Source organism: Sphaeramia orbicularis, chromosome 14, assembly GCF_902148855.1.
Source record: "Sphaeramia orbicularis chromosome 14, fSphaOr1.1, whole genome shotgun sequence".
NCBI lineage: Eukaryota > Metazoa > Chordata > Actinopteri > Kurtiformes > Apogonidae > Sphaeramia > Sphaeramia orbicularis.
This window is the reverse complement of record NC_043970.1, coordinates 44,037,098-44,064,175: the sequence shown is the minus strand read 5'-3', so window position 1 is coordinate 44,064,175 and position 27,078 is coordinate 44,037,098. Positions and strand designations below refer to the sequence as shown.

Here is a 27,078-nt window from a genome sequence, read left to right as displayed (position 1 = left end):
TCTGTTGGTGTTCCGCTGGTGTTCCATTGGTGTTCAGTGGTTTGGGGTGTTCTGTTGGTGTTCTGTTGGTGTTCCGTTGGTGTTCCAGTGGTCTCTCCTCATGTCCTCCAGACACTTCTCTCTGTTTTTTTTTTTTTTTTTTTTTTTTTTTTTTTTTGTGGATGATGTATCGTTTGGGGCCTGTTTTCTTTGACTTGTTGCTACAGCTGATAGAAGTCATGTGGTGTACATTAGCGTATGGTCCCTGGGCGGTTCTAAAGATGTTCTGTGATGTCACAGTACTTCTATGTACAGTTGTGTTTTGATTACAGTAGGAGTGTATTTTTGTATTTTTGAAGGTTTTGAGCCGTTGAAGTGGATGGAAAACTGTTGGATTTGTGTTCAGATGCAGTTCGAAAACATAAATCCAGCGTCTACATTTCAGTTTTTCCATCTTTTATAGATGTTTCTATTCCATATGTCGTCTTTTCCAGTTCTCATATGTTCACAGCTGTGTCATTAAGAGAACACATCGATGTTTAATGAAATTCATATAATAAATGATGGATCCAGTGACGAAAAACCTAATGAAACAGTCGTCTGTCATGAAACTGCAGCGTTCCTGTAAACAAATGAAATCAGCTGGAATGGATAACCCGTCTGCATCTGTTCCATCAGGATTTTACTGGCGGTGGAACTGGAAGAACCCGTTTCCACAGGCACATGATCACAGGTTTCCAGAGAAACGAACGAAATCTGTTCCTTTGTGTTATTTCACAAGTCACAAGTTAAACAACAGAAACATGAGGCTGTTTTTCTGTTTAACTTTCATTTATGTTGAACATTTGACATGTGGAAACGAGAATGAGTCTGTGGTGACAGTAGGGGAGAGCGGGGTCAGATGAAATATGACTTTAACAAAACGTAGCCCAGGTTCGGGGTAAGTTGAACCATGTGACTGAACACGTCAGCTCCGTTCAGACTATAGGTAAATGTGTCCATGTGTGACCTGGATCTGATCTGTTACAGACAGTCTGAACAGCACTAATCTGACCTAGACCACTTTCATATGTGGTCCTAAATCTGACCCAGACCACTTTCATATGTGGTCCTAAATCTGACCCAGACCACTTTCATATGTAGTCCTAAATCCGACCCAGACCATTTTCATATGTGGTCCTAAAGCTGACCCAGACCACTTTCATATGTGGTCCTAAATCTGATCCAGACCACTTTCATATATTTATGCAATAAATTATATACATTTTTCAAATTGGATTTTATATTTTTTGTGTGTTTTTTGTCCTTTTGTGTTAATATAGTAGGTTAAAGTGAAAAAATAATAGACAGATGAGATAGATGAAGTTGTGCTGAAAAAAAGACACCAAACATGGCTATAGTAAACATTTGTTTATATAGAATATAAAGGCAAAATCTAAAGTACTGAAAAAACGTCCAAAATAGACTCAGACCACTAAGGGTTAAAGACCTGCTTTGTGGGCGGAGCCTTAGCTTATTTGTGTGTGCTGATCCACATGTTTTTTCCTGCAGATATTTTACATATAGATGAGTGTTAACGAGGCAGTCGACTGTGTGTTTTATTTCAAATGATAAACACGTCGTAAAAGATGATTGTTTGTTTCATTTTCACAGATGACTCATGTTTTCGATGCGTCATAAAACAATAAAAACAGAAGAACAGTCGTAGGTGAAGGAAGTTCAAACACAAAGAGGACGTTTTAACGACTTCATTAAAACTAACAATCCTCCTCCTGCAGACGAGGCAGAACTGACCTGATCTAAGTGGGCGGGGTTTACTGATAATTAATATTCATTTATCCTAATTATCACTCAGTTTGTTACCTGTTCATTGTTATCTCCAGACGAGACAGAGACGAAGAGAAACTAAAGAGAACATCTTTTTTTTCCTGATGTTTGAATCTTTAAAATGTCAGAATATTCAGAAAATAATGTGGGTTATGTAGAAGTGATTCAGTTTGGACCTGGAAGAGTTTATGTAAGGGTTTTCAGTTTTTTCTTTCCTTTTTGTCTGTTGCACTTTGAGATACTTTGGAAAAATACTTTATAAATTCAATTTATCATCTTTTTCTTCTTTTTCTTCCCCTTCTTCATCTTTTTTTTCTTCTTCTTTTTCCTTCTTCTTCTATTAATTACATTATTATTAATTTTGTAAATTAAATTTGTAATTATTAAGTTTGTGTTTAGCGACATATTTGGTTTTAGAACTGTCTTTTATTGTTTTTTCTATATATTTACGGCTGTGATTTCTATTTTCTGTATTTTCTGCTGCTGCTGTCTGGGCCAGGAAACTTTTTCATCTCATTTTCTGGTTAAATAAATAAATAAATTTTTAAAAAATGTAAATAAATGTAACACATTCAATCTGAGGCAGACCATTTATTAAAAAAAAGTAAAGTGAATTGTCAGTGTTTTAATAGTTTTACGGATTTTTATTGGTAAGTAAATCATAAAAACAAAACAAAATGAACAAAATATTGAACGAAATTAACAAAAACGAGTAAAATAATTAACAAAATGAAGAGAATAATTGACAAAATTAATGAAGTAGTAAAGAAAATGGGAAGTATTCATTAAAATGAGCCAAAATAAACAACAAAATAAAGAGAATAATGAAGGAAATGAATAGAAATAGTTCAAAAATGGAGAAAATAATCGTTTCCAATATATCTTCTTATATTTTGTAAGATTTAATACATTTAATCTGAGGAAGAATATTTACAATAAAATTTACTTTAAAACCCAAACCAATGCTGTTTATCCTATGTTAACGTCTTAAACCTCCAGTTAAAATCATGTTTGTGTAAAAGTGTGAATGTGTCTCCGTCACCTGGACGAACTGGAGCCTGAGTTTATTTTAGAACCTGGAGTTCTACCTTCATGACCCAGTTCAGGAATAGCTCCTGTCCCAGTTACTGAACCCCGACTGGGCCCATGGTCCTACACACACTGGTTCTGATTCTACCAGTTGTGATTCTGCCGGTTCTGATTCTACTGGTTCTGACTCTACCGGTTCTGATTCTACCTGTTCTGACTCCTCTGGTTCTGATTCTACTGGTTCTGATTCTACCGGTTCTGATTCCTCTGGTTCTGATTCTACTGGTTCTGACTCTACCGGTTCTGACACTCACTGGTTTCAATTCTACCGGTTCTGACTCCTTCAGTTCGGATTCTACCGGTTCTGACACCCACCGGTTCATATTCTACCGGTTCTGATTCTACCGGTTCTGACACCCACTGGTTCTGATTCTACCGGTTCTGACTCCTTCAGTTCGGATTCTACCGGTTTCTGACTCTACTGGTTCTGACTCCTCTGGTTCTTACGCCCACCGGTTCTGACTCTACCGGGTTCTGACTCCTCCGATTCTAATTCTACCGGTTCTGACTCCTCCAGCTCTTACTCTACTGGTTCTGACTCCACAGGTTCTGATTCTACCAGTTCTGACTCCTCCGGTTCTGACTCTACTGGTTCTGACTCCTCCAGCTCTGACTCTACTGGTTCTGACTCCTCTGGTTCTGACTCTACCGGTTCTGGCTCCACCGGTTCTGACTATACCGGTTCTGATTCTACCGGTTCTGACTCTTCTGGTTCTGACTCCACCGGCTCTGACTCTACTGGTTCTGATTCTACCGATTCTGACTCTACAGGTTCTGACTAGACTGGTTCTGACTCTACCGGTTCTGACTACCGGTTCTGATTCTACCGGTTCTGACTCCAGTGGTTCTGACTCTATGGGTTCTGATTCTACTGGTTCTGACTCTACCAGTTCTGAATTCTCTGCAAAAGAATTGGCAAAAAAAATCACTTTCTGGCACTTTCATTGCAAAAACAGGATAAATAAATCTAGTCCTGTTATTATTTGAGTCCTTAAAGGGTTAACAGCTGGAATTCAAGGGTCCTTTTCCGTGCGACGGTTCAGGTTCGTTTGCATTTCTGTGTCGCCCTGGTTTCTGAACCACATGTACAAGGAAGCTTTGATTTCCTTTATGTGCGAACCATCTACGACTGGATTTTCACGGTAGATGAAAGTCACTACCGTGAACCTCAGAACAAACGAAGGCTGCGTTAACGTACGGACGTGCACGGCCTCTCTGCTCTGTTTTCCATCTTCATTTCTGAGCGAACATTTGATGGAGATGCAGGATCCGTGACCTCCGGCATGAAACAGAATTAGCTTTGTAGTATTTAGAGTGGGTTTTATCTGTACGAGCACATGGCTAATGTAGGGAACCTGACCGCCCACACACAGATGACATTTTCTTTTCATTTCACTGCATGATTAAAAGGACGGATGCTTCTTCTTCTTCTCCTAGTGCAGTGGACGTTGGATTCACCAGGGACTCAATTATCCAGGGTTTTTATGATTATATGTGTATTTTTATTTTATCACCCGATGAAAATATTGTACTTTGGCTCTGACATTTGATTTATCAACACTGATGCAAGAAAAGAAAAGAAAAGAAGAAAGAAATGAAGCGATGACTGGTGTTGATTTTATTTATTTTACAGTATTTATTGAGAAGGAGATGCCTGTTTTCTAAAATACTGAATATCAGATCAGAGCAGATCAGACGAATCAGGTAGATTTTTTTTGCCATCTCATTTATTTTTCCAGAAGATTTACATGCATTTGATTATGTTCAGTGTCATGATCCAAGACGAGCCCCCACTTTGTCACAATCCCTGATGAACCCCCACTTTGTTATGATACCAGATGAACCCTCACTTTATGATTCCAGATGACCCCCACTTTGTCACGATCCCGGACGAGCCCCCAGTTTGTCACTATCCCGGATGACCCCCCACTTTGCCACAATACCGGATGAGCCCCCACTTTGTCACTATCCCAGATGAGCCCCCACTTTGCCGGAATACTGGATGAGCCCCCACTTTCTCATTATCCTGGACGAGCTCCCACTTTTTCCTTATCCCAGATGCATTATTTTCCTTAGTGTAGAGACAGTTGGTAGAAATACTTTGTACTTCAACTTTCTGAGTATATTATCAAGCTTGTACCAATGTACTTCGACTTGAAACTGAAGAAATTGTACATGTTAAGTAAAGTTTATTTATCTGGAACCTTTCACAAGCAATGATCACAAAGTACTTGACAATAAAACTAGAGTAGTTGAATAAATAATAAAACAATAGAGGCATTATCCTTGAGTGAAAGTCCCACCCACTTCTATAGTTAGATTGATCTGCATCCAGACCACAGGACTGGAACATAGAACAGAACCTGACAACCTCACACATTCAACTGGTTCTGATCCACATAGAACAGATGCTGATGTTCTGTACAGCATTCATTTGAAGAAGTGAAATAAATCCATCAGTGGTCCTGAGTATTTCCTGGAACTTGGTATTGATCCTTGATAGAATATGCCGGTGTCATATATACACATGAATGGAATTCTGAGCTCATGGAAATCTGACCCCGGGTTTGTTTTGTAGTCTGGAAAACTGCCCCCCCCCCCCAATAGAATTGTGACCCCTTATATGAATTTGTACTATATGTTTCATTTCTATATCATAATAAGCTTAAATATATGTGTATGATTTGACATTTTCACCAGAAACTACTAAATTCAATTATTCCTATTGACAATGAAGTAAATAATCTGTGTTCATTTTAGAGTTGGACATCATAGACATGAAATCTACTCTAAATTATGAAAAATAATGAAAAAATAAGTTGTATGTATTATTTTCTTATATATATATATATATATATATATATATATATATATATATATTAGGTTTTTATATGTATACTAATTGTGTTTTACATGCTGTAGAATTTTGACTCCCTGTAAATATTTATGGTTTATTATGTAATGTAGTTGTAATATTTTATGTATTGTGACCTCAGTACAGAATAACACTATCTTATCAATACTCTTTTAATATGATCCAGTTGTAATCCTCACATTGTAAATACTGTTAATGCGTAATTATGTTGCATTGAACATTGGACCAGTGGATATAATATCATGTACTTGTACATTTGTACAATGCATGACTGTTAAAACATTTTTGTGCTTTTTATAAGATTTTTTTGTGTTTATATATATACCTTAAATAAACTTTTTTTTTTTTTTTTAAATTTGGTGATTTATTGGGAGTGGGTCCCTTTTCCATGGGGGGGGGGGGGGGGGGGGTAGAATTCTATATTAGAAAACTGACCTGTGGGTCACTTTTCCATGGGGGCCACTTTTCCTTGGGGGTCACTTTTCTATGAGGGGTCACTTTTCTATAGGGGTTACTTTTCCATCTGACACAGGTGGTCCTGTTTGTTGGTGCTTCCGTTGAATGTCTGTTGAGTAAATTCCATTTCCTCTTCCTGTTCCAGAGTCCCAGACGCCGCCCCAGATCACGTTGATGCCCGTGGGTTCTTCTCATTACTCTTCCCTCCGCCACCGCCTCCTCCCATCTCTCCGCCCACCATGGCGATGAGCAGTGATTCCGGCTGTGAGAGGCGGGACCTGGGCTCCGACGACCAGACCGCCAGTCTCACGCAAACCATGTCGGCTATGACGACCAAAGACTCCACAACCAACGGTGTGAGGAATGGCGGCGCCCAGTCTGATGGCGCCCCACCCACCAGGAGGACCCAGGCCCCACGGCCCAACCTGAGCGGGAGGAAACTGTCTCTGCAGGAGAGGGGAACCTACATGTCGTCAGGACCTGGAGGCGGGTACACGCATGTCTCTCCTCGGGTGGCTCGCCGTCCCACGGTGGAGTCCAAACGCGTTTCCATATCGGACTCACAGGTGAGGATCCACACGAAACCATCACACGTAGGCAGATTTAGAAGGAAGTTCAGTCCACTGTGTGTGAAACATCTGGTGGGGGGGGGATGGAGCCAAACATGCGGTCCGCAGACCAAAACCAGCCCGCCAAAGGTTCCAACCCCAGCCCACGGGAGGAATTAGCAAAGTGCAAAATTTACTTTGAAGATATTTCTACCGTTTTTTTCCTCTGCACTTGTTTGTTTGTAGCTGTTTTTAACTGTGAAATTTTCCCACAGTGGGATAAATAAAATCTTACCTTTTCTTAGCTTATTAGTCCAATGGCCCAAAAGGTTCGATGGACTATTGGTAGCAGTTGTCGTCCGTCCATCTGTCCATAAACAATTTTTCTAGATTTTTCTTCACAAATCTTCAGCCAGAATCAATTGAAATTCACAGCAGAGGTTCTCAGTTTTAACATCGATACAGTATTGTGAAAGGAAGTATCATGATATATTGCAGAACTGATATTTTCTTACACCCCTATCCACAGTCTGAATTTGGAAAGTGTAAAAATGATCCTAAAGTTATTAAGAGTCAAAAGTGTCAGAGTTTTATTAATTCAGGTTCCACATTCAGACCAACTGGGATCTACAGTAAAATAATAGAATAAGAACCTATAAATAATGACTCCAAATTTAAATCAAAATTTCATTGCAAAAAGTCCAGATCGGATTGGTGTTGGATCAGTATTGGCAAACTAATCCCCCCCAAAAAATTGGATCAGAAGCAAAAAAATCCAGATCAGGACATCACTATTGGATAGTTTATACTGTTATTGTTTATGCATTTGGCAGACGCTTTTTTCCAAAGCGACTTACAGGGGAAAACCAATCAAATCACTCAGTCAATCAAGTTTTATTTATATAGCGCCAGATCACAACAAAAAAGTTATCTCATGACACTTTATATATAGAGTTGGTCAAAACCAGACTCTAAGCCAAGTACAGAAACCCAACAGAATCCTCCAGGAGCAAACACTTGTGACTGGTAACAGTGGCGAGGAAAAACTTCACTTTAACAGCAGAAACCTGGAGCAGACCCAGACTCCTGGAGGATGGCCGTCTGCCTTGACCAGTTGGGGTTAAAGAGAGAGGGTAAAGAAAGAGAAAAAGAGAGAGTGATAGAGATATAGAGTGGGGGAGAAAGGGGGAGTAGGGGGAGACACATGGAGGCAGTTGAGGATAAGTGAGTGATGATGATGAAGGCAGGAGAGAGGCAGGACCACCGCAGCAGGTCCAGAGATAATCCTGGGAAAATCTGTGATAATCCTGGGAAAAACCTTATTAAAATATTTAAAATGGAATGTCTGACAGTGCTATGACAGGAGGTGCTCTTGGAAGAGCTGGGTCTTCAGGAGCTTCTTGAAGATAGGCAGGGACGCCTCTGTTCTCGTAGTGCTCTGTAGAACGTTCCACCAACTTGGAACGACCCATGAAAAGAGCCTGGATTGTATTGTACAAGGTCTTATAAACCTCCAAGTCCAAAGTGTGCATAATCTGCTCACCTTGATACCAGAAGGTTCTTATGTAAATGTTTTCAGTTTGTTCCATGTTCCTACAGAACCTTTTCCAGCAGCAGCAGTAGAACCGGCGCAGACAGATCTGTTATTAGAACAGTTTCTGATAGAACCATGGTTTTTTTTGGGTTTTTTTTGTAATTATCTTTTTATTATTTTTTTTTCCAGTCAGCATCATCTTAGCATTTTACTTTGTTTACATGACTTCTATGTATGTAAGGGAAAAAACAAAACAAAAAAACACAAAAACAGACTCAAACAGGGGAGCATTGACAGAAATAGTAAAAATATACAAAATATAGTTCAAGGGAAATAACAAATATATTTCACATTCCATTCTTTTCCCCTGTATAAGATGAACATTGAACATTTAAAGTGTGTTGCACGAACCAAGGGTTTACATGGGTCTATATGCACATTACTCATATCCAGTAAAATCAGCTCTTAATAGTGTTATAAAATCAACCCAGTTTTTCCAATACTTGGTGAATTTGTCTGAATCAAGTCTGACAGAAAGTCAACTTCTCCTTCCTATAAATGTCATCTATAACCTCTATCCAGTCCTCCATTTTTGGTGCATCCTTTTTTAGCCACTTCCAAGTGATGGCTTTTTTACCTGCTACCGACAATATTCTGAATAGATATTTATCTTGTGAATGTGTTATCCCCTGAGAACCCTGGGTTTTATTCAGACGTTCAAGGCTCCGTATCTCAGAGCAGTTGAATGTGACAGGTGGTTCCATCCCAGACTGAAGCAGATACTACAGCCCCACTCTGTATCTCTGCATCTCTGTAATATCTCAGAAGGCAGGAGGCCGGCGGACGACATGACAGCCGGAAAAAAAAAAAAAAAAAGCGTGAAAAGGTATTCTTTGCCTTCTACCCACTCGTAGATAGAAACACGGCTCAGTGTATTAGCGGAGTATTGTTATGGCGTCGTTATCACAGTTTCTGTCACTGTGTTTCATCCAAGACATGACTGTTTAACAGAACAGGAACGAGCCGCCTTCTGTCCTGGATCTGCACCAGATGAACCACTGTAGACAAACAGGACCAGGGCATCGGATGGAAACGTAGACAAAGAGGACCAGGGCATCAGAGGGAAACCGTTTATGACTGAAAAACCGGTCACATACAGAACATGTTCCACTGCTTTTTCGTACACGTAGCCGTAGTTCCAGCTGAAGGTGTTTAATGTCCTGGTGTTGACACTGTAAACCACACATGTTTACACTGCAGCCCTCTGTCTCTTACACTGCTGGTATTTTTCCGTGTATAAACAGTGGACAAACGCTCCTCGGTGTCATCCATGTGTCTGTGATCTGTAATTTATAAGTCTAACGATGCGTGACACGACATGTTAGTTTTACGTAAACGAGTGGGTGAAGTTGAACACCCAAACCCCGCCCACATTCACTCACACTGTCATAATAAGCTCCGCCCACATTCACTAACACCGTCATAATAAACCTCACCCACATTCAGTAACAGTGTCATAATAAACTCCACCCACATTCACTGTCATAATAAACCACACCTATATTCACTGTCATAATAAACCACACCCATATTCACTTACATGTTATAATGTACCATGCCCACATCCATGAACACTATCATGATAAGCCCCACCCACATTCAGTAACAGTGTCATAATAAATCTTGACCATATTCATTAACATTGTCATGATAAACCCTGCCCACATTCACTAACATGCCATAATAAACCCCACCCACATTCAGTAACAGTGTCATAATAAACCACACCCACATTCACCAACACTGTCATAATAAACCCCGCCCACATTCACTAACAGTGTCATACTAAACCCCACCCATATTTACTAACAGGATCATAATAAACCCCACCCATATTTACTAACAGTGTCATAATAAATCCCTCCCACATTCACTGTCATAATAAACCCCGCCCACATTTACGAACAGTGTCATACTAAACCCCACCCATATTTACTAACAGGATCATAATAAACCCCACCCATATTTACTAACAGTGTCATAATAAATCCCTCCCACATTCAATGTCATAATAAACCCCGCCCACATTCACTAACACTGCCATAATAAACCCTGCCCACATTCACTAACCCAATCATAATAAACCCCGCCCACATTTTGTAACAGTGTCATTATAGACCCTGCCTTCATTCACTAGCACAGTCATACTAAACCCCACCCACTTTCAGTAACAGCGTCATAATAAGCCCTACCCACATTCACTATCATAATAAACCCCGCCCTCATCCACTAACAGTATCATAATAAACCCCACCCACATTCAGGAACAGTCATAATAAACTTCACCCACATTCACTAACATGTCATAATGACCCCGTCCATATTCATAAATGCTGTCATGACAAACCCCCTTTCACTCAGTGTCATAATAAACCCTCCCCACATTCTCTAACACTATCATAATAAACCACACCCACATTGAGTAACAGTGTCATAATAAACTCCACCCACATTCACTAACACCATCATAATAAACCCCGCCCACATTCACTAACAGTGTCATGATACATATCTAATATCTGTCACTTACAGATTTTATGTCACTGTTGTAACGGTTTTGATGATCATACAAAATGGACACAATGGACATTTATTTTAGTTTTTGGTTGAATTTATAAAAATTCAGGTATATAGATGCTCAAAATAGGTTTTCTGTGATTTGAAAGACTTTTGTGAAGCTTGTTTTTACATTTGCAGTTGTAAGGGATGAAGCCATGATGTTTCTGTGTTTAGAAAAAAATATGCGGTTCATTGCACTTTTTTATCCATTTATGTTGGTATTATGAACTTATTACATACGTAGTATTAAAATGTGCGATATAGTGGCTGTAATGATGTAAATTAAAATGCTCCAAAAAATGTCACTGGAGCTGTAAAAGTGTACAGATATGCTCTGGAGGACTGATTCTGTGGTCGGTTAGAAGGGGTTAAACTAAATAAATGAGTTTTTTTGTTTAATCGGTTGTCGCTGCTGAACCTTTATGTTATGAAAAGCACAGTAATAATTATCATCATCGTCATCATTCATTGAACAGAAATACTGCAGCTGAAACCCTGAACGTCAGCTCATCCATGACAACTCACTGCACTGTGGGAGACTCTCCACAATCTCCTTTTTCCTCCGACGTCTTCCAACTGAGAGTGAACATTAAAAATGTAGGACATCTGCCAGGATGTGGAATCCACTGAATTTAACAGACACTAGACCTGTCAGCGTGTCCTTTCACAAAACAAAACACAGATGAAGATGAACTGAACCAGAAAAAGGATGAGAGGGGATCAGATTAACAGGGGTTGGGCTGGGAGACGGTTTGACTGACTGACAGACAGACAGACAGACAGAGGGACAGACGGGTAACAGATGGACAGGCAGACAGACAGACAGATGGGTAACAGATGGACAGACAGACAGGTAAGAGAGGGACAGATGGACAGACAGACAGATGGGTAACAGACAGACAGATGGATGGACAGATGGGTAACAGACAGACAGATTATAAAAAAATCTGATTTTGATTTAAAATCGATTAATCGTACAGCCTTAGCATTGTGTTTGACAGCAGCTGCCTACAGGAGTATGAGTGTGAATGGGTGAATTTGTAAAAACGCTTTGGGCACCATGAAGGTGGAGAACATGCACTACATAAATTCAGTCCATTCACCATTTTACCATTTACCGCTCTGCTCGGGGTATTTCCTACAGACAAGCTGTACGTCCCACTATCCGCTGTGCTGTGTCCCCGCCCCTGTGATTGGTGAACACAGGTCCGCTGTGTAAAAGTCTACCTGTCTCACCTCTGATAGTCCGTTGGGTTATCTGTGGAAATGAGACAATGATGGAAAAAAGATGGAATCAACATCTGACCTTTTTTCTGGGATCTCTGTGTAAAAGTGGCTGATGTCTATAAAACTGGTCTACCAGACAAATACTTCCAGAATAACAGAAGTGCCATTGGACCAGGTGTGAGTCTCTGATCCAGACTAATCCAGTCCTAAATGCTGGTTGGTTGTAGTTTCACAGATACAGTCTGGGCTCCAAATGTGAAACTGTAGAATTACTGTACTTTCCGGACTATTGAGCGCACCTGAATATAAGCCGTACGCTGCAGTCTCCAACATCTCATCATCCATTCGTTGATGCTAAGCTTACCTGCAGCAGCTCTGTTTCCTTCTTCGACAGTCAGATCGATCGCCTTTAACTTAAAGCTGCCTCATATGCATTTGTTTGTGTGTTTTCCACTGTGGTGGGCCATCAGGGCCTGCAAGGCCTTCTTTGCTGGCCTAAAAAATATCTGAATCACCGACTGATGTTAATTATATTTTATCCATGAATACTTATTGAATAATTCCAAATGGTCTGTCTGCTTCCTTTCATAGCTTTTCCCCTGGTTGTGCTGCTTCCACACATGTCACATTTCAGCCATCATTTGTTGCCAGGCAGGGTCAAAGTCAAAGAAGTCTGCCTGGAGGCCTTCACAACCAGTTCTGCAGGCCCTCTAGTAAAACATAAGTGTTGATGAAACTGTTGCTTCAACCAATCAGATTTTGAGTTCACGACACCAAGGCCCTCTAGCAGGCGTACGGTAATGTCACCATATTCACACCCTGTGATTGGATAGTCAGAGGGCGTACTAGCCAAAGCTAGCAAACTGCATCTGCAGCGAGCTGCACCAACAGAAATATAGTTGTGTTGGTTTAACAGCTGTTTTGTCAAAACACAATGGCTGAAGGAGGAGAAGAAATGCATTTGGATGAAGATTTACTGTCAAAGCATTTTCAAGACGGACTTTTCAAGAAAAGCTGGACATCGTTAAGAAAGGTCAGACAATTCTGAAGTTAACAAGCCAGTCACAACCAGGAAAAGGATTTGTCCGTCACTTTAACTCCACTAACTACGACCGGTACCCCCAGTACTCACACAGATAATCTGTACAACAGAGTAGTTGAACTCTTTTTGAGGGAAGAAAGAGGATGGATTTTTTGTACAAATAATCCGAATTTTTGGTGAGTAAAATGTTGCTATTTTCCTAAATAATACTTCAAGTTACTTAGGTTCTTATTGATGCTTTCTTATGTGTGTCGCAGCTGTAGCTGCAGTAGAAGGAGACATGTACCCTGGGTTTGTTTATTCAGTAACAGGATTTATTGTAGCTACACGAGTTATCTATCTGTGATGCAACGGCTCTTTATACTGCATTTCTGCATAATAAGATGGTTTTTATAACCTTAAAATAGTTATTGAGGGGTGGATTGATTCAGACGGAGCACTACTGAAGGCCTAGGTGTGAAATGCACAGTCCGCCACTGGTTTTCCATGATGAGGGTGTGTGCATGACGTGCAAAATGACTGATCTGAAGAATTTAGTGTGAGTGCGTTTGATTTACGGTGGATTAGCCACACCATTGTTTAAACCGCAAGGCTCAAAGTGTGTGAAAAAAGTAGCAGTTTATAGTCCGGAAATCATGGTAACCAGAGAATGGGTTTAAGTCCAGATGAATATTAGTGTCAGATCGACCGGATCTACTTCAAACAGTCTGCACATGGCAATACATGGACTGTACACGTTCTATCAGTGGAACATTTAGACATCTGTTGGATAAATGGACACAAACCAACATATATGTGTTAGAACACATCATCATATACCTGGAAAACAGCAGCAAACCAACACTTTGGTCATTGGTTTAGCAATTAATCTGATTAAAATATGGAACATTTAACACATTTAATGTCTGAGGCAGATCATTTCTAAACATTGTAGACCGCTTTTATATCCATCGACACAAGGATGCGTTTGTACGTTCAGAGTACAGAGGATGAGCGACGGATGTAAAGATTCCACCATGCGTCTGCCTTCCAGGTCGTTGCCAAGGCCACTAATTTACTGTTTTATTCTGATGATAGCTGTAATTTCAGTCCATCAGACACAACAAATAAGCAAACAAAGTAACTGCATCAAAATCCAGAGGAAACGAAGGGAAGCGCCGGCGCCGTGGTTTGAGTTGATGGCTGATGATGATTCATAAATACGAGTGGAGCGGTGGACGCTGCAACGCTTCCTGGTGGGTTTTACTGTGTAATCAAATGTAATTGGGGTTCATTATGTTTGTGTGTGAAGAGGCTGGAACTAGAAAAACACAGAGGAAACGGTGGGTGAAGCTGTGAAACCACTCAGACCAGGAAACCAAGGCTTAGCTCTGACTAGACCTGGTGTGGTTCTAGGCGGGTTCCACCTGTTCTTACACACAGTTTTGTTTTGTTTTTTCATTGTTTTTATTGCAATATTTTGTTTTTCATTAAACAAAACTGTTCAAGAGACTAGACACAAAACAAGACATACACAACAGCTCTTACATGAGGAAAAAAAAAAAAAAAAAAATCCCGAAAACAGCTGACTACAGAAGGTGGTGGGTCAGACTTACAGTGTACAGGAGTCACATTTATGAATGTCATTGAGTGCACAACAGTCCTTTTAAAAGGGTAGAAGAGAGGTCCAGTCCAGTGTAGTGCAAAAATGGACGCCATACTCTGTAGAACTGGTCTACATTGTTATGTATGACATCGGTACGATAATCTAGGGGTATCCGTTCAAAAATTATTTTACACCAACCACAGACGGAAGGAATCTGGTCATTGACCCACTGCAAAAGAAGGTTTGTCCTTGCTGCAAGTATTAGAATCTCTTACATACAGTTGTTTTTTACTTTAATTTCTTCTTATGGACAGACAGGATGGTAGATCTGTGTTTCACTCATATTTAGATTGAACCCTTAGACCATGGGTGTCCAAACTGGCCCACCAAAGGGTCCAAACCGGCCCGCTAAAGGGTCCAAACCGGCCCACTAAAGGGTCCAAACTGGCCCACCACAGGGTTCAAACTTATCCACCAAAGGGTCCAAACCAACCCGCCAAAGGGTCCAAACCGGCCCAGCAAAGGGTCCAAACCGGCCCACCAAAGGGTCCAAAGTGACCCGCCAAAGGGTCCAAACCGGCCCTCCAAAGGGTCTAAACCGACCTGCCAAAGGGTCTGAACCGGCCCGTCCAAGGGTCCAAACCGGCCCGCCAAAGGGTCCAAACCAGCCCCTGGGATGAATTTGTGATATGCAAAAATGACACTGTCGATGGGTTCTTCTATGAAACTGGTCCTAAAAACAGGACATGTTTGTAAAAATTAACCCAGATGTAGACAAATGTTCTGAAGCAGGTTTGGAAGCACTTTGGATCTATTTGAAGAAGAACTATTCACTGATAAAAGAGAAACTATTTTTAAGATAAAACACATTTTTATATTATTTTACATTATATTTAATACATAAATCCACAGGTAACACGGTCAAAAGGACATGAAAGTTACATGCTACTATTTTTTCCTAATATCTCTATTCTCTCACAGGTGCATTTTGGGAATTGAACTAATTATTCAAGACAGAGTGTTTGACAAAAATGACCGCTGTTAAAAAATCATTTGCGATTTATATGTGTTTAAGTGGGCAAGTTCTGCATGTAACACCAGTGGACACGATGGGTTCCACATCAAACCTGGAATGAGACTAAGACTGATGAAAAACCCACATATGTGGATTAGAAAAACCACTGGGATCAACACATTTAACACAGTGTCTTTATTTAGAGTCTATAGAAGACCATTTACACATGTTTACACATCTAATGCACTGACACCAAGGGAGATTTAATTTCCATATTTGGGTCCTATTTTTGGACCCAATATTTGATTATAAATTCATTAATTATGGGATGGATCAGAGCAAGAGTATAATTTTTTGTACATTTATCTGAGGTCATAATTAGGTCCATCCTGGGGGTAAATATGTCTACGTTTACCTTTGATTATTGGGTCTAAAAAGATGGAACAGTGACAGACACTAAAATAAACCCAGTTTCAGAGAAGAACCCAGATTTGAGCAGTCGAAGGTGTCAAAATCATTATAGTTCAAGTTCCACACGCAGATCAATATGATCTCAAGTGGGTCAGAACCAGTAAAATACTATTATAATAACCTATAAATAATGACAAATACACATTTTCTCTTTGCTTTAGCGTAAAAAAGTAAAATTACACCAAAATGTTTACATTAACAAACTATCCTTTAAGAACAAATAAGAATGATCTGAAAAGTCTTAATAGAAGTAAATACAGTTGGACTAATATTCTGACTGTTAGTCTGTCCATCCATCCGGTTTCCTCAGTCTATTCAGTACTGAGAAAACAGTCTGGAATCGGGCTGATCGTTATGAAATATGCACCATCTATTCTATACCGAACCAATCACAAGTCTGGGGGGGCAGGTGTTTCACAGTGCGTCATATGCACCGACTTCTTTTTGTAGTGAATCAAAGTCAGTTCCAGTCCGCAAATGTTTTCAACTGTTATCGGTCGTTTACGTAAATCAAAAATACAGATTGAATTACAGATTACTCCTGTATTCTTAAATTTCTCTGACAAAAGCGTCACATCCATCTTATCTGTGATTGATTAACTCGGTGCCTGTTAGTCCCACCTTCATATTTGGATTTGTCATTGAAATTGACAGATGGATGGAAGAGCTACCTATTAGTAAATGTTTTGTGTATTTATAATAGTAATGTAAGTTGTAAATCACATGTGTAAATGATAAACTGGTAAATTGAGGCAGGATATTGTTAAAATTACACATTTTGGGTTGTTTATATTATTTTTTTCAATATCGGACTGGTATTTACTGGTGCCGATAGTTATTGTGCATCTATATTTTCCATTGTATAAAAGTGGTTCAAATACTTAAGTAAAAACACACAGATATATAGTGTTGGATGCTTCACTTGTCAGAGTTGTATAAAACCGACTATAAAAATACAAATAAACAGGTTGTTTTATAAATGTGGGCGGAGCTTGAGTCCATTAATGTAAATCATTAGTTTCTGTGTAAAGCTCCATAACCCTGGTTCATTCCTTTCCATGATGCATTCGAGTGCATGTTGGCAGATGTACAGTGCTCAATGCCCGTGCCCTCCTTCACCTGTTGGAGTTGTATGAAACCAACAATGAAAATACAAATAATGTTTTATAAATGTGGGCGGAGCTTGGGCCCATTCATGTAAATCATTAGATTTTGTGTAAAGCTCCGTAACCCTGGTTCAGTCCTTCCAGTGATGCGTTTGAGTGCATGTTTTGCAGACATATAGTGTTCGATCCCCGCACCCCCTTCACCCATTGGAGTTTTATAAAGCGGACTATAAAATTACAGATGTTTTATAAATGTGGGCGGAGCCTGGGCCCATTCATGTAAATCAATAGTTTCTGTGTAAAGCTCCATAACCCTGGTTCAGTCCTTTCCATGATGCATTCGAGTGCATGTTTGCAGACATACAGTGTTCGATGCTCGTGCCCCCCCCCCCTTCACCCGTCGGAGAGTTAACTGCAGTGCAGTGCTCACTGAGCATGTGCCAACCGACGTTCAACTCCGTGGAAGTCCGATCCATGTCCAATCTGTCCAACTCTTCCTGTCTGTGCGTTCTCCTCATTTGCCTCCTCTTTATCCTCCACTGTCCTATTTCTGTTTTATATCCCCCCCACCCCCTGTGGTTTCTCTGGGTTCTACACCCACCCATGCCTCGTCCTCCTCGTCTCTTCTTTTCCATTTCTCTCCTTTCTTTTGCCGTCTTTCCTGCCCACTCTTCTTTCCACCCTCTTCATCCCCTTCAGTGCATAACCCTCTGATGCACCGTCCTCTCATCTCTGCAGCATCGACAGCAGGACTCGGTGCCAGTATAGAACCGCTGTCTTATGTAACCGACTGTGCCACATGTTCTCTGATACTTTTTTTTTTTTCCTGCTGGAGTCGAGTCCTGCCCTCGACCCTGAGTCAGCGCCATTTTCACTTCCTCATCCACGAACAAACACATGTTCACATGTATATATGTTTCTGCTGCTGCTGCTGTTTTTGTCCTGTTCCAGTATCCAGCCTCAGGTCCTGGTCTGCCTCATGACCCTCCCCCCAACCCCTGCACCCCCACCCCACCCTTAGGTCCTGGTCTAGCTCATGCCCCCCCATCCCTCCACTGTAAAGATGAACCAGCTTTCAATGAATTCATTCTCTGCACTTGTAACCGAGCAGCTACTGTTTGCTGACTTCATTATATGTAACCCCCCCCCCCCCCCCCCCCCCCCCCCCCCAGCACAGACAATTCCCCCCCACCCCACCTCCAGGTTCTGGTCTGGCTCATGCTGAACACCCCCCCATCCTCGTTCTCCACTGTAACGATGAACCAGCTTTCAATCCATTTTCTCCACTTGTAACGCTGCAGCTACTGTTTGCTGACTTCCACACATACATAGCCCCCCCTCCAGCATAGACACCCCACCCCAAAACCCCCAGGTCCTGGTCTGGCTCATGCTGAACACCCCCCCCCCACACACACACACACACACACACACACACTGTAACAATGAACCAGCTTTCAATCCATTTTCTCCACTTGTGACCCTGCAGCTACTGTTTGCTGACTTCCACACATGCAAAGCCCCCCCCGCTCCCCCCCGAGCATAGACAATCCCCCCCCTCCAAGGTCCTGGTCTGGCTTATGCTGACCCCCCACCCCCCCCATCCCACAGCTTCCAGTTCATTTTCCTCCACTTGTAACGCTGCACTTACTGTACTTACTGTACTGACTTCAGTACCTGCAAAGCCACCCCCCCCACCCCCGCCAGCATAGACAATCGCCCCACCCCCAGGTCCTGGTCTGGCTCATGCTGAATCCCCCCACCCCACCCCCCCCACCCCACAGCTTCCAGTCCATTTTCTCCACTTGTAACTCTGCACTTACTGTTCACTGACTTCATTACCTGCAAAGCCACCCCCCCCACCCCCCCCAAGCATAGACAAACCCCCTGCTCCACCCCCAGGTCCTGGTCTGGCTCATGCTGAACCCCCCTGCCCCACCCCTCCATCCCTCCATCCCACAGCTTCCAGTCCATTTTCTCCACTTGTAACGCTGCACTTACTGTTCACTGACTTCATTACCTGCAAACCACACACCACACACACACCCCCCCCCCCCCCCCCCCCAAGCATAGACAACCCCCCCGCCGCCCCCAGGTCCTGGTCTGGCTCGTGCTGAACCCCGTCCCACCCCCCACCCCCACATCCCACCACTTTAACGATGAATCAGCTTTCAATCCATTTTCTCCACTTATAATGCTGCAGCCTGTGTTTGCTGACTTCCACACATGCAAAGCCCCCCCCCCCCCCCAAGTCTCAGCCCCCCCTCCAAGTCTTTTACTGTAATGAGGAAACAGCGTTCAATCCATGTTCTCCTCTTGTAACGCTGCAGCCTGTGTTTGCTGACTTCCCCACTTGAGAGGTGGTCCCCCCCCCAGCGCCACCAACCAACCAACCAACCAACCCCCCCCCCCCCCGCCCAGTCCTGCTGTGGTCTGCTCTCTCTGCTGTGCCCCCGGCTGACTCTGTGCTGGTGGTTGCTATGGAACTGTGAATCAGCCATTTAAGCAGTAGACCCAGTGTAATGGATGTGCAGACAGTAAACACAAAGCAGCCCATGCTTCGTCACCTTCGGTTCAAAATAAACCACTGGAACAGTTTGTTCCTGTTAGCAACACGGAAACAATGAAAAGCACAAACGAACGCACTGATCATTTTTGTTTGTGGTTTAACTCCTGGTGTCCTTGTTGTTTTTCTTGTTGCAGGACTGCATCCAGTTGAACCAGTACAAACTGAAGAGTGAGATCGGAAAGGTCAGTTTGGCAGATTCACCTTCACCACAAAAATATACTCCCAAAAAAACCCCCCAAAAAAACAGCTATATATTCATCATATGTCAGCATTTTTTTTTTTTTTTTGACTTTTAACTTCCGCTCTGCTCAAACTACCAAACATTCAGCAATTTTCAAGATTTTGACCCTTTAAATGCTGGATTAATAATTTGAATTCTGAATGACTATTGCAATTTAAAAAAAAAAAAAAAACACAAAAAAAATGAAATATTTTCCATATAATAAATTAAAGGATGGGACATCGGTCGGTTGTGATTAGAGCCTTGGATATGTCAAAGATTAGCAGCAAAATCATTTGTATTTTTTCTGTAGTGTCAGATACTGCCTCATGGACAAAAATGACCCATTGACTTCCAATGTAAACATATTTTTTTATTTCAATTCAATTTTATTTGTTCAGCCCTATATCACAACACAGTTGCCTCACAGGGCTTTACAGAATTAGTTGGATATGAAAACAAACAGTCAAATAAACAGCAGATGAAGGAAATGGATTAATGTCCCGGGTATCCCCCGTCCTTTGACCCTCCTTCTCGGCAAGGGAAAAAGAGAAACCTGAGGGAGAACCACAGTGAAGGACAGATCCACTCCCATGGATGGACAGACTGTAGATCAGGGCTGTCAAACTCATTTAGGTTCAGGGGTTATATTTAGCCCAATTTGATCTCAAGTGGGCCAGACCAGTAAAATAATGACTTAATAACCTATAAATAATAACAAATCCAAGGTTTTTTTTTTGTTTTAGTACAAAAAAAACCCCAATTAAGTTATGAAAATATTTACATTTTACAAAAAAGATGTGAATAACCTGAAAAAACAGAAGTTTCATTTGAAAAATGAGTGCAATTTTAACAATATTATGCCTCGACTTATCATTTATACATGTACATTTACACACAGTGTTCCATAAACATTTGGTAACAGGCAGAATATTGTTACAATTTTAGAGTTTGGAACTAAAATTTGAACAATTTCTGCAATATTCCATCTGTTATTATTAACACAACTACAGATTACAGTGGATCCATAAATGCACAAAACATTTAGTAACAGGCAGAATATGGTTAAAATTGCACATTTCGGGTTGTTCATCTTTCTTTTTATTTATGTATTTATTTGCATTTGATTGTGAAAGAAGAGTTTTGTAAATGTAAATATTTTCACAATGCAATGTTATTTTTTTCACTTAAATTTTTTCCACATGATTTTTCACAAAGAAGATTTGTGGTTGTCATTATTTATGGGTTATTGTGTTGTTATTTTTACTGTAGATCACATTGGTCTGTATGTGGAACCTGACCCAAAATGATTTGGACAACCTGGACTGTTCAGGTTCATTTTTGCACTTTCATCCCACGGGCCGGAATGAAACCTTTGGCAGGGGGCCAGATTTGGCCCCCGGGCCGCATGTTTGACACCTGTGCTGTAGATGAACCAGGACTGATGGACGTCCATTTACAGATGTAGTTCCAGTCTGTACAGATGTAGTAGACTCACTGCCATTGCACTATACCAGCGGTTTCCAAAGGGGGGGTCGGGGGACGCCAGCGGGGGCTGAGAGATGATTTTCAGAAACCTCTTGATGTGATCCCGACTGATTAAAGGCAGTACTGTTGCACCTGTACTTTGAAGGACAGATATTGAGAGTTTCAAGGTGCGTAAGAAGTGCTTTTACTTTGAAAGAGTAAAGGTTTCTTTAAAATGACATAAACAACAGCTTTATAGTGACAAACAGGTAAGGCATTGTCCGACCTGTAGGTCTGACTAATGGTGTCACATTAATAAAAATAAACATAAAAAGGTCAATAAATGCATTCCATGGTCCATCTGAGCTAAACTGTCCCCATATTTATATAAATGTGTTCCAAACACAAGTGTGTAATGTTGGTTTTTCCATTCAATCCCAAATGTGCTGATTAGTTTCTTTCTTCTGGTAGATGTCAGTAGAAGTCATTCCATAAACATGAACAGAAATCTGTGTTGGTTTGAATCTAGAATGCTGGTTACCATGCAAAAAAATCTTGAATTAACCAAAAAAAGTCTTGAATTAATAAAAGAAAAATAAATCTTGAATTAAGCAAAAAAAAAATTCTTGAATTAAGCAAAATAAATCTTTAATTCAGCACAAAAAAAAAGTGAATTAAAGCAAAAAATCTTGAATTAAGAAAAAAAATAAATAAATCTTGATTTAAGCAAAAAATCTGCCAGTGGAACAAGTGAAAATTATCTTGGTAAGATTTCTTGAAATCAGATTTTCCAGATGTATTGTCTAAAAACCCAGATTGAGTCGCATTAAGATGGAATCAGACACAGAACGAGTCACTAGTCTGTTTTCCACGGTCCATCTGAGCTAAACTGTCCCCATATTTATATAAATGTGTTCCAAACACAAGTGTGTAATGTTGGTTTTTCCATTCAATCCCAAATGTGCTGATTAGTTTCTTTCTTCTGGTAGATGTCAGTAGAAGTCATTCCATAAACAAGAACATAAATCTGTGTTGGTTTGAATCTAGAATGCTGGTTCCCCCTCTATCTCCTACTAAATTCTAAACTGATGTGGTTTCCTGGTGTGTCCACACATACACGTTTGGGTTCAACTCTCCTTCTCTTGTTCTAACATCCATCAACATCTGTTTGTTTTGGTCATGGGACTCTAGTTGGACTCAAAGATCTTTCCATTATAGTTTTATGCAATATACCAATTTAACTACGAAAAAACACCTCTTGCAAGAACAAAAAACTTTTCATCGACAAACGAGAGTTTTGATGAAATTGTCGTTTATCCATTAGGCAAATTTTTATGCACAAGTTATATTTACACAATTTGTGGGTCAATGGAAAAGAGACTCATGTTTGATCAGAATCTTTAGGTCATTTTTTATGCTTCCCAACGTTCTGTCAGCGTTCTGCAAAACAATTAGACGTTCCTTCAGCTTCTTCTCACATTTCGTCAACTAATATGCACCCTGATGTTTTAGTTCGTCTCCATGGTAACGGATGCATCATCAGTAACACATTAAAGTTTATTTGGGGACGTTCTCCGTCCTCCCGTTGCGTCTCACGTGTCGGTCTTTGTCTTTGTGTTTCAGGGTTCTTATGGTGTGGTCAAACTCGCCTACAACGAGGACGATGAGAAACATTATGTAAGTCATTCCACACATCAACAGTTTGGACACTTCAGTGTTGTTTGGTTTCTTCTTTGTTGGTTTTTACACTGACATGAACACCATTGTTTATCTACTGCAACAAAAATACCTGCATTTCATTTCCTTTTCCTTTGCATATGACAGATTGAATGTTTTCTGGGTTTATGCAAATGAACAATATTAAGAATAAAAACTTCTGTTCAACCTTAAAGACCCAAACATCCACATTCCTACTTCTGCTTCTCCTCATCAACGATTAAAAACCTGTTAAATTAACAGACAGGTTGGGACTGAGTTTTCTTACACCTATAGCCTACACTGTAGGGCTGCACGATTAATCGATTTTAAATCGAAATCGGATTTTTTAATTAGGACAATTTTTAAAAAAGGGAAATCGTAAAATCGATTTCATCTCTCTCGTGCCTCCGGGCCGCGCGCCTCCGCGTGCCCGCGGGTTACCGTAGGCTCTTCCTGTGACAGCGGTCTGTCACAGAAGTCTGTGTAATGACCGGACGTTAAATCTGTTCATGAACCCACAGTACTTATACCAATATAAGCCGTGGCTTCACGCACGGATCCCGCAATTGAAATATAACTGCTGCGGATCACTCATCTTCCGTTGTCTCGGATCCGTACCGTACTGTCTTCTTCCGAACCGGGTCCGGGTCTCGGGGTCATCAGCCTCAGCAGAGGAGCCCACACAGCCCTGTGCCCACACACATGCACCAGCTCCAGGGACAGAATCCCTCCAGTGTGTCCTGGGTCGGTCTGTTCCACACACAGATCCCCCAGTTTAAATAGAACCGCATGTGGATCACTCATATTAACCTGGTCCACGCACACACGCACGACTGATGCCTGTCACTGACTGACACTGGTATCACTGCTGTGGACCAGATACCCAGAAAAGAAAGAAACCCCCCCCCTTTTTTTTTTTTTTTAATAATTAATTTAGTCCTCTTACTTGCTAAATTTTTCATTCACAAATGTAAGTTCTGTAACACAAAACCAAATATTATTTATGTTTTGTAAGATGTTGAAATTTATTTAAAGCTGTTCGATAAATGTGGAAACAAAAAGGTTGTAACAACTATCAGTATTTGCTCTGATTTGGACATTTTCTTATAGTGTATTCCCCCTGACAAACTTATGTTATTTTCTTGTTGTATACATTGTTTGTGTACTCTACTTCATTTCAAAGATTTAATGAAGAGAAAAAACAAAACAAAACTGTAGGTTCATCACGTGATCCCATCACAGCTTTGAGGTCAGAGCAGTGGCTTGCATTGTGGGCTGCTCACGAAAACGACATCTTGACTGCTGTTGCCTTTTCTAGTTATACCCAAAAATTGAAATCGAAATCAAAAATCGAGTTTTTAGAGGAAAAAATCGGGATTTTTTTTTTTGCCAAAATCGTGCAGCCCTACTACACTGCTACCGGCTCGACTTGACTTGACTTGGCCTTTTTGCGTTTCCATTTCATAAAAGGACCTGGAATCTGGTACCTGGTACTAGTTTTTTGGTATCTACTTTGATGATGATGATGATGATGAAATTCTTTATTCAGCCCTCACATAATTCAACCAGTGTCAACACTACAAACATTACCAACAGGTTAGTGACTGAAAAGGCCCAGGCAGAAGCAGAATGCTTATGTTAATGCCTGTCCTACAGAACAAATTCAGTTACCCAGCGTTCAACATAGGAAAAAGAAAAAACAACAACAATGCATACAACCAAACAAGCAAGTAAAAACATAAAAAAGTGAAACTAAACCAGAAAAATAGAAATCATAACTAAAGCAATTAATGGTAATTTAATGTAGTCAAAAATAAATTATTTGCTTATTACTTATTAGATCTGAACAACTGTATCCTTCAAAAATTGCCCTACGTACTATTTTTTTTTTTCAATATCGAAAATGAGCTACACATTCTTAAATCCATGCTGGCCTCATTCCATAGTTTAACTCCAACAACAGATATACATCTTCTTTTAGTCTTTGCAAAAGTTCCAAGAGATACCAAAACATGACGTGTAAACACCCGCCATTTAAAAAAAAAAAAAAAAAAGACACGCTGAAGTTGACAGTAAATAAACCCGTAGGTTAATCCACATGATGATATCCCGCAAAACCACACCGTGTTCGGTCCAGGTGGTTCAGACATTTTCGTCTTTGGTGGCCGATGAAAAAATTCCGCGTGAGCTTGACGGGACAACACGCAACGAGTGAGTTTATCAGCAACTCTGAGCAGACGACACGGAAGTTCTGCGGCACGCCGCTATGACAACCAGGTACTGTAAAGTGGGTAGTATCCTGTAATGGAAACGGTCTCCAGGAGTAGGACCTGGTACCTGAGTCGAGTTGAGCTGGTTCTACGTAGTGGAAATGCAGCATAAGTTTCACCTTAACTGAACTGTCAGCAGTCTCGGAATTCACAAACGTCCCCCGGCACATAAATACAGTGTATACCTCACCTATCTGTGCATATATGAGAGTCTCTCTCTCTCTCTCTCTCTCTCTCTCTCTCTCTCTCTTTCTCTCTCTCTCTGTATATATCAGGGTTTCTCTCTCTCTGTCTCCCTCTCTCTGTCTCCCTCTCTCTGTCTCTCTCTCTGTCTCTGTCTTTCTCTCTGTCTCTTTCTCTCTCTCTCTCTGTATATATCAGGGTTTCTCTCTCTCTGTCTCCCTCTCTCTGTCTATCTCTCTGTCTCCCTCTCTCTGTTTCTCTCTTTCTCTCTCTTTTCTCTCTCTGTCTCTGTCTTTCTCTCTCTCTCTCTTTTCTCTCTCTGTCTTTTCTCTCTCTCTCTGTTTTTTCTCTCTCTGTCTTTTTTCTCTCTCTCTCTCTGTTTTTTCTCTCTCTCTCTGTCTTTTTTCTCTCTCTCTCTCTCTGTCTGTCTTTTCTCTCTCTCTCTCTGTCTCTCTCTCTCTGTCTCTGTCTTTTCTCTCTCTCTCTGTCTCCCCCTCTCTCTCTCTCTCTCTCTCTGTCTTTCTCTCTCTCTCTCTGTCTTTTCTCTCTCTCTGTCTCTCTCTCTGTCTTTGTCTTTCTCTCTCTCTCTCTCTCTCTCTCTGTCTTTCTCTCTCTCTCTCTGTCTCTGTCTTTTCTCTCTCTCTCTGTCTCCCTGTCTCTGTCTCTCTCTCTCTCTCTCTCTCGCTCTCTCTCACTCACTACTTCAAACTCTTGCTGCTCAGCTCTGACGTCCCTTTGCTTCTGATAAAGTTTTGAGAACATAAATGCCACAGAGTCCAAGGAGACCACCTCCACACTCTGCTTTCTTCTTCGTCTCTGTCTCCTCATGTCAACAGCAGAGTGTAAATGTGGATTTAGTGCATGAATCACCTCTTCAATGATGAGTCCAACAGAATAAATGTGTCCTCACTCTACAGTCTTCTGTTCATCGCTGTTAATAAACCAGACTTGCGTTCGTTACCTGCTCAGAAGTTCGCAGACATGTGGATAAAAGAAGGGCGAAACGCTGCAGATGACTCACCACCAGGAACGACCAAAAGCCCACATGACGTCTGACATCAGAGCAGACTGTTGACTTTAGCTGTGTTATTTGGACGTGATGTGAAATCTTAACCAGTTAGGTTCTATGTTATGTTTAACAGTCTTAGTTTCCCTGTCACCTTAAATCCTCTACTGTGTTTGTTAGGGCTGGGTAAGAAAATCGATGTAATTGATCTTAGAATGATTTTGTTTTAATTTTGCGTAATCGATTAATAGTGGATGAGATCGATTTTTCAGAGCAGAGCCGGTAGTACGCGAAA

General features: G+C 40.9%; 1 protein-coding gene and 1 long non-coding RNA gene across 3 annotated transcripts in view; one reads left to right on the top strand and one right to left on the bottom strand.

The window, feature by feature from the left end:
- The window catches only part of camkk1a (calcium/calmodulin-dependent protein kinase kinase 1, alpha a), a 74,825-nt gene that overhangs the window by 20,492 nt on the left and 27,255 nt on the right, over nt 1-27,078 (top strand). For both annotated transcript variants that reach the window (XM_030153201.1, XM_030153202.1), the window contains exons 2-4: nt 6,372-6,792; nt 20,074-20,121; nt 23,250-23,303. In XM_030153201.1, coding sequence (XP_030009061.1) covers nt 6,466-6,792; nt 20,074-20,121; nt 23,250-23,303 — 429 coding nt within the window. In that variant the 5' untranslated portion in view covers nt 6,372-6,465. The remainder of the gene's footprint in view (nt 1-6,371; nt 6,793-20,073; nt 20,122-23,249; nt 23,304-27,078) is intronic.
- LOC115432387 (uncharacterized) lies at nt 12,397-14,044 on the bottom strand. The gene is made up of 3 exons (XR_003937198.1): nt 13,840-14,044; nt 13,069-13,070; nt 12,397-12,426 (listed from the first exon to the last, which is right to left on the bottom strand). It is a non-coding gene; the product is annotated as an uncharacterized LOC115432387 (long non-coding RNA).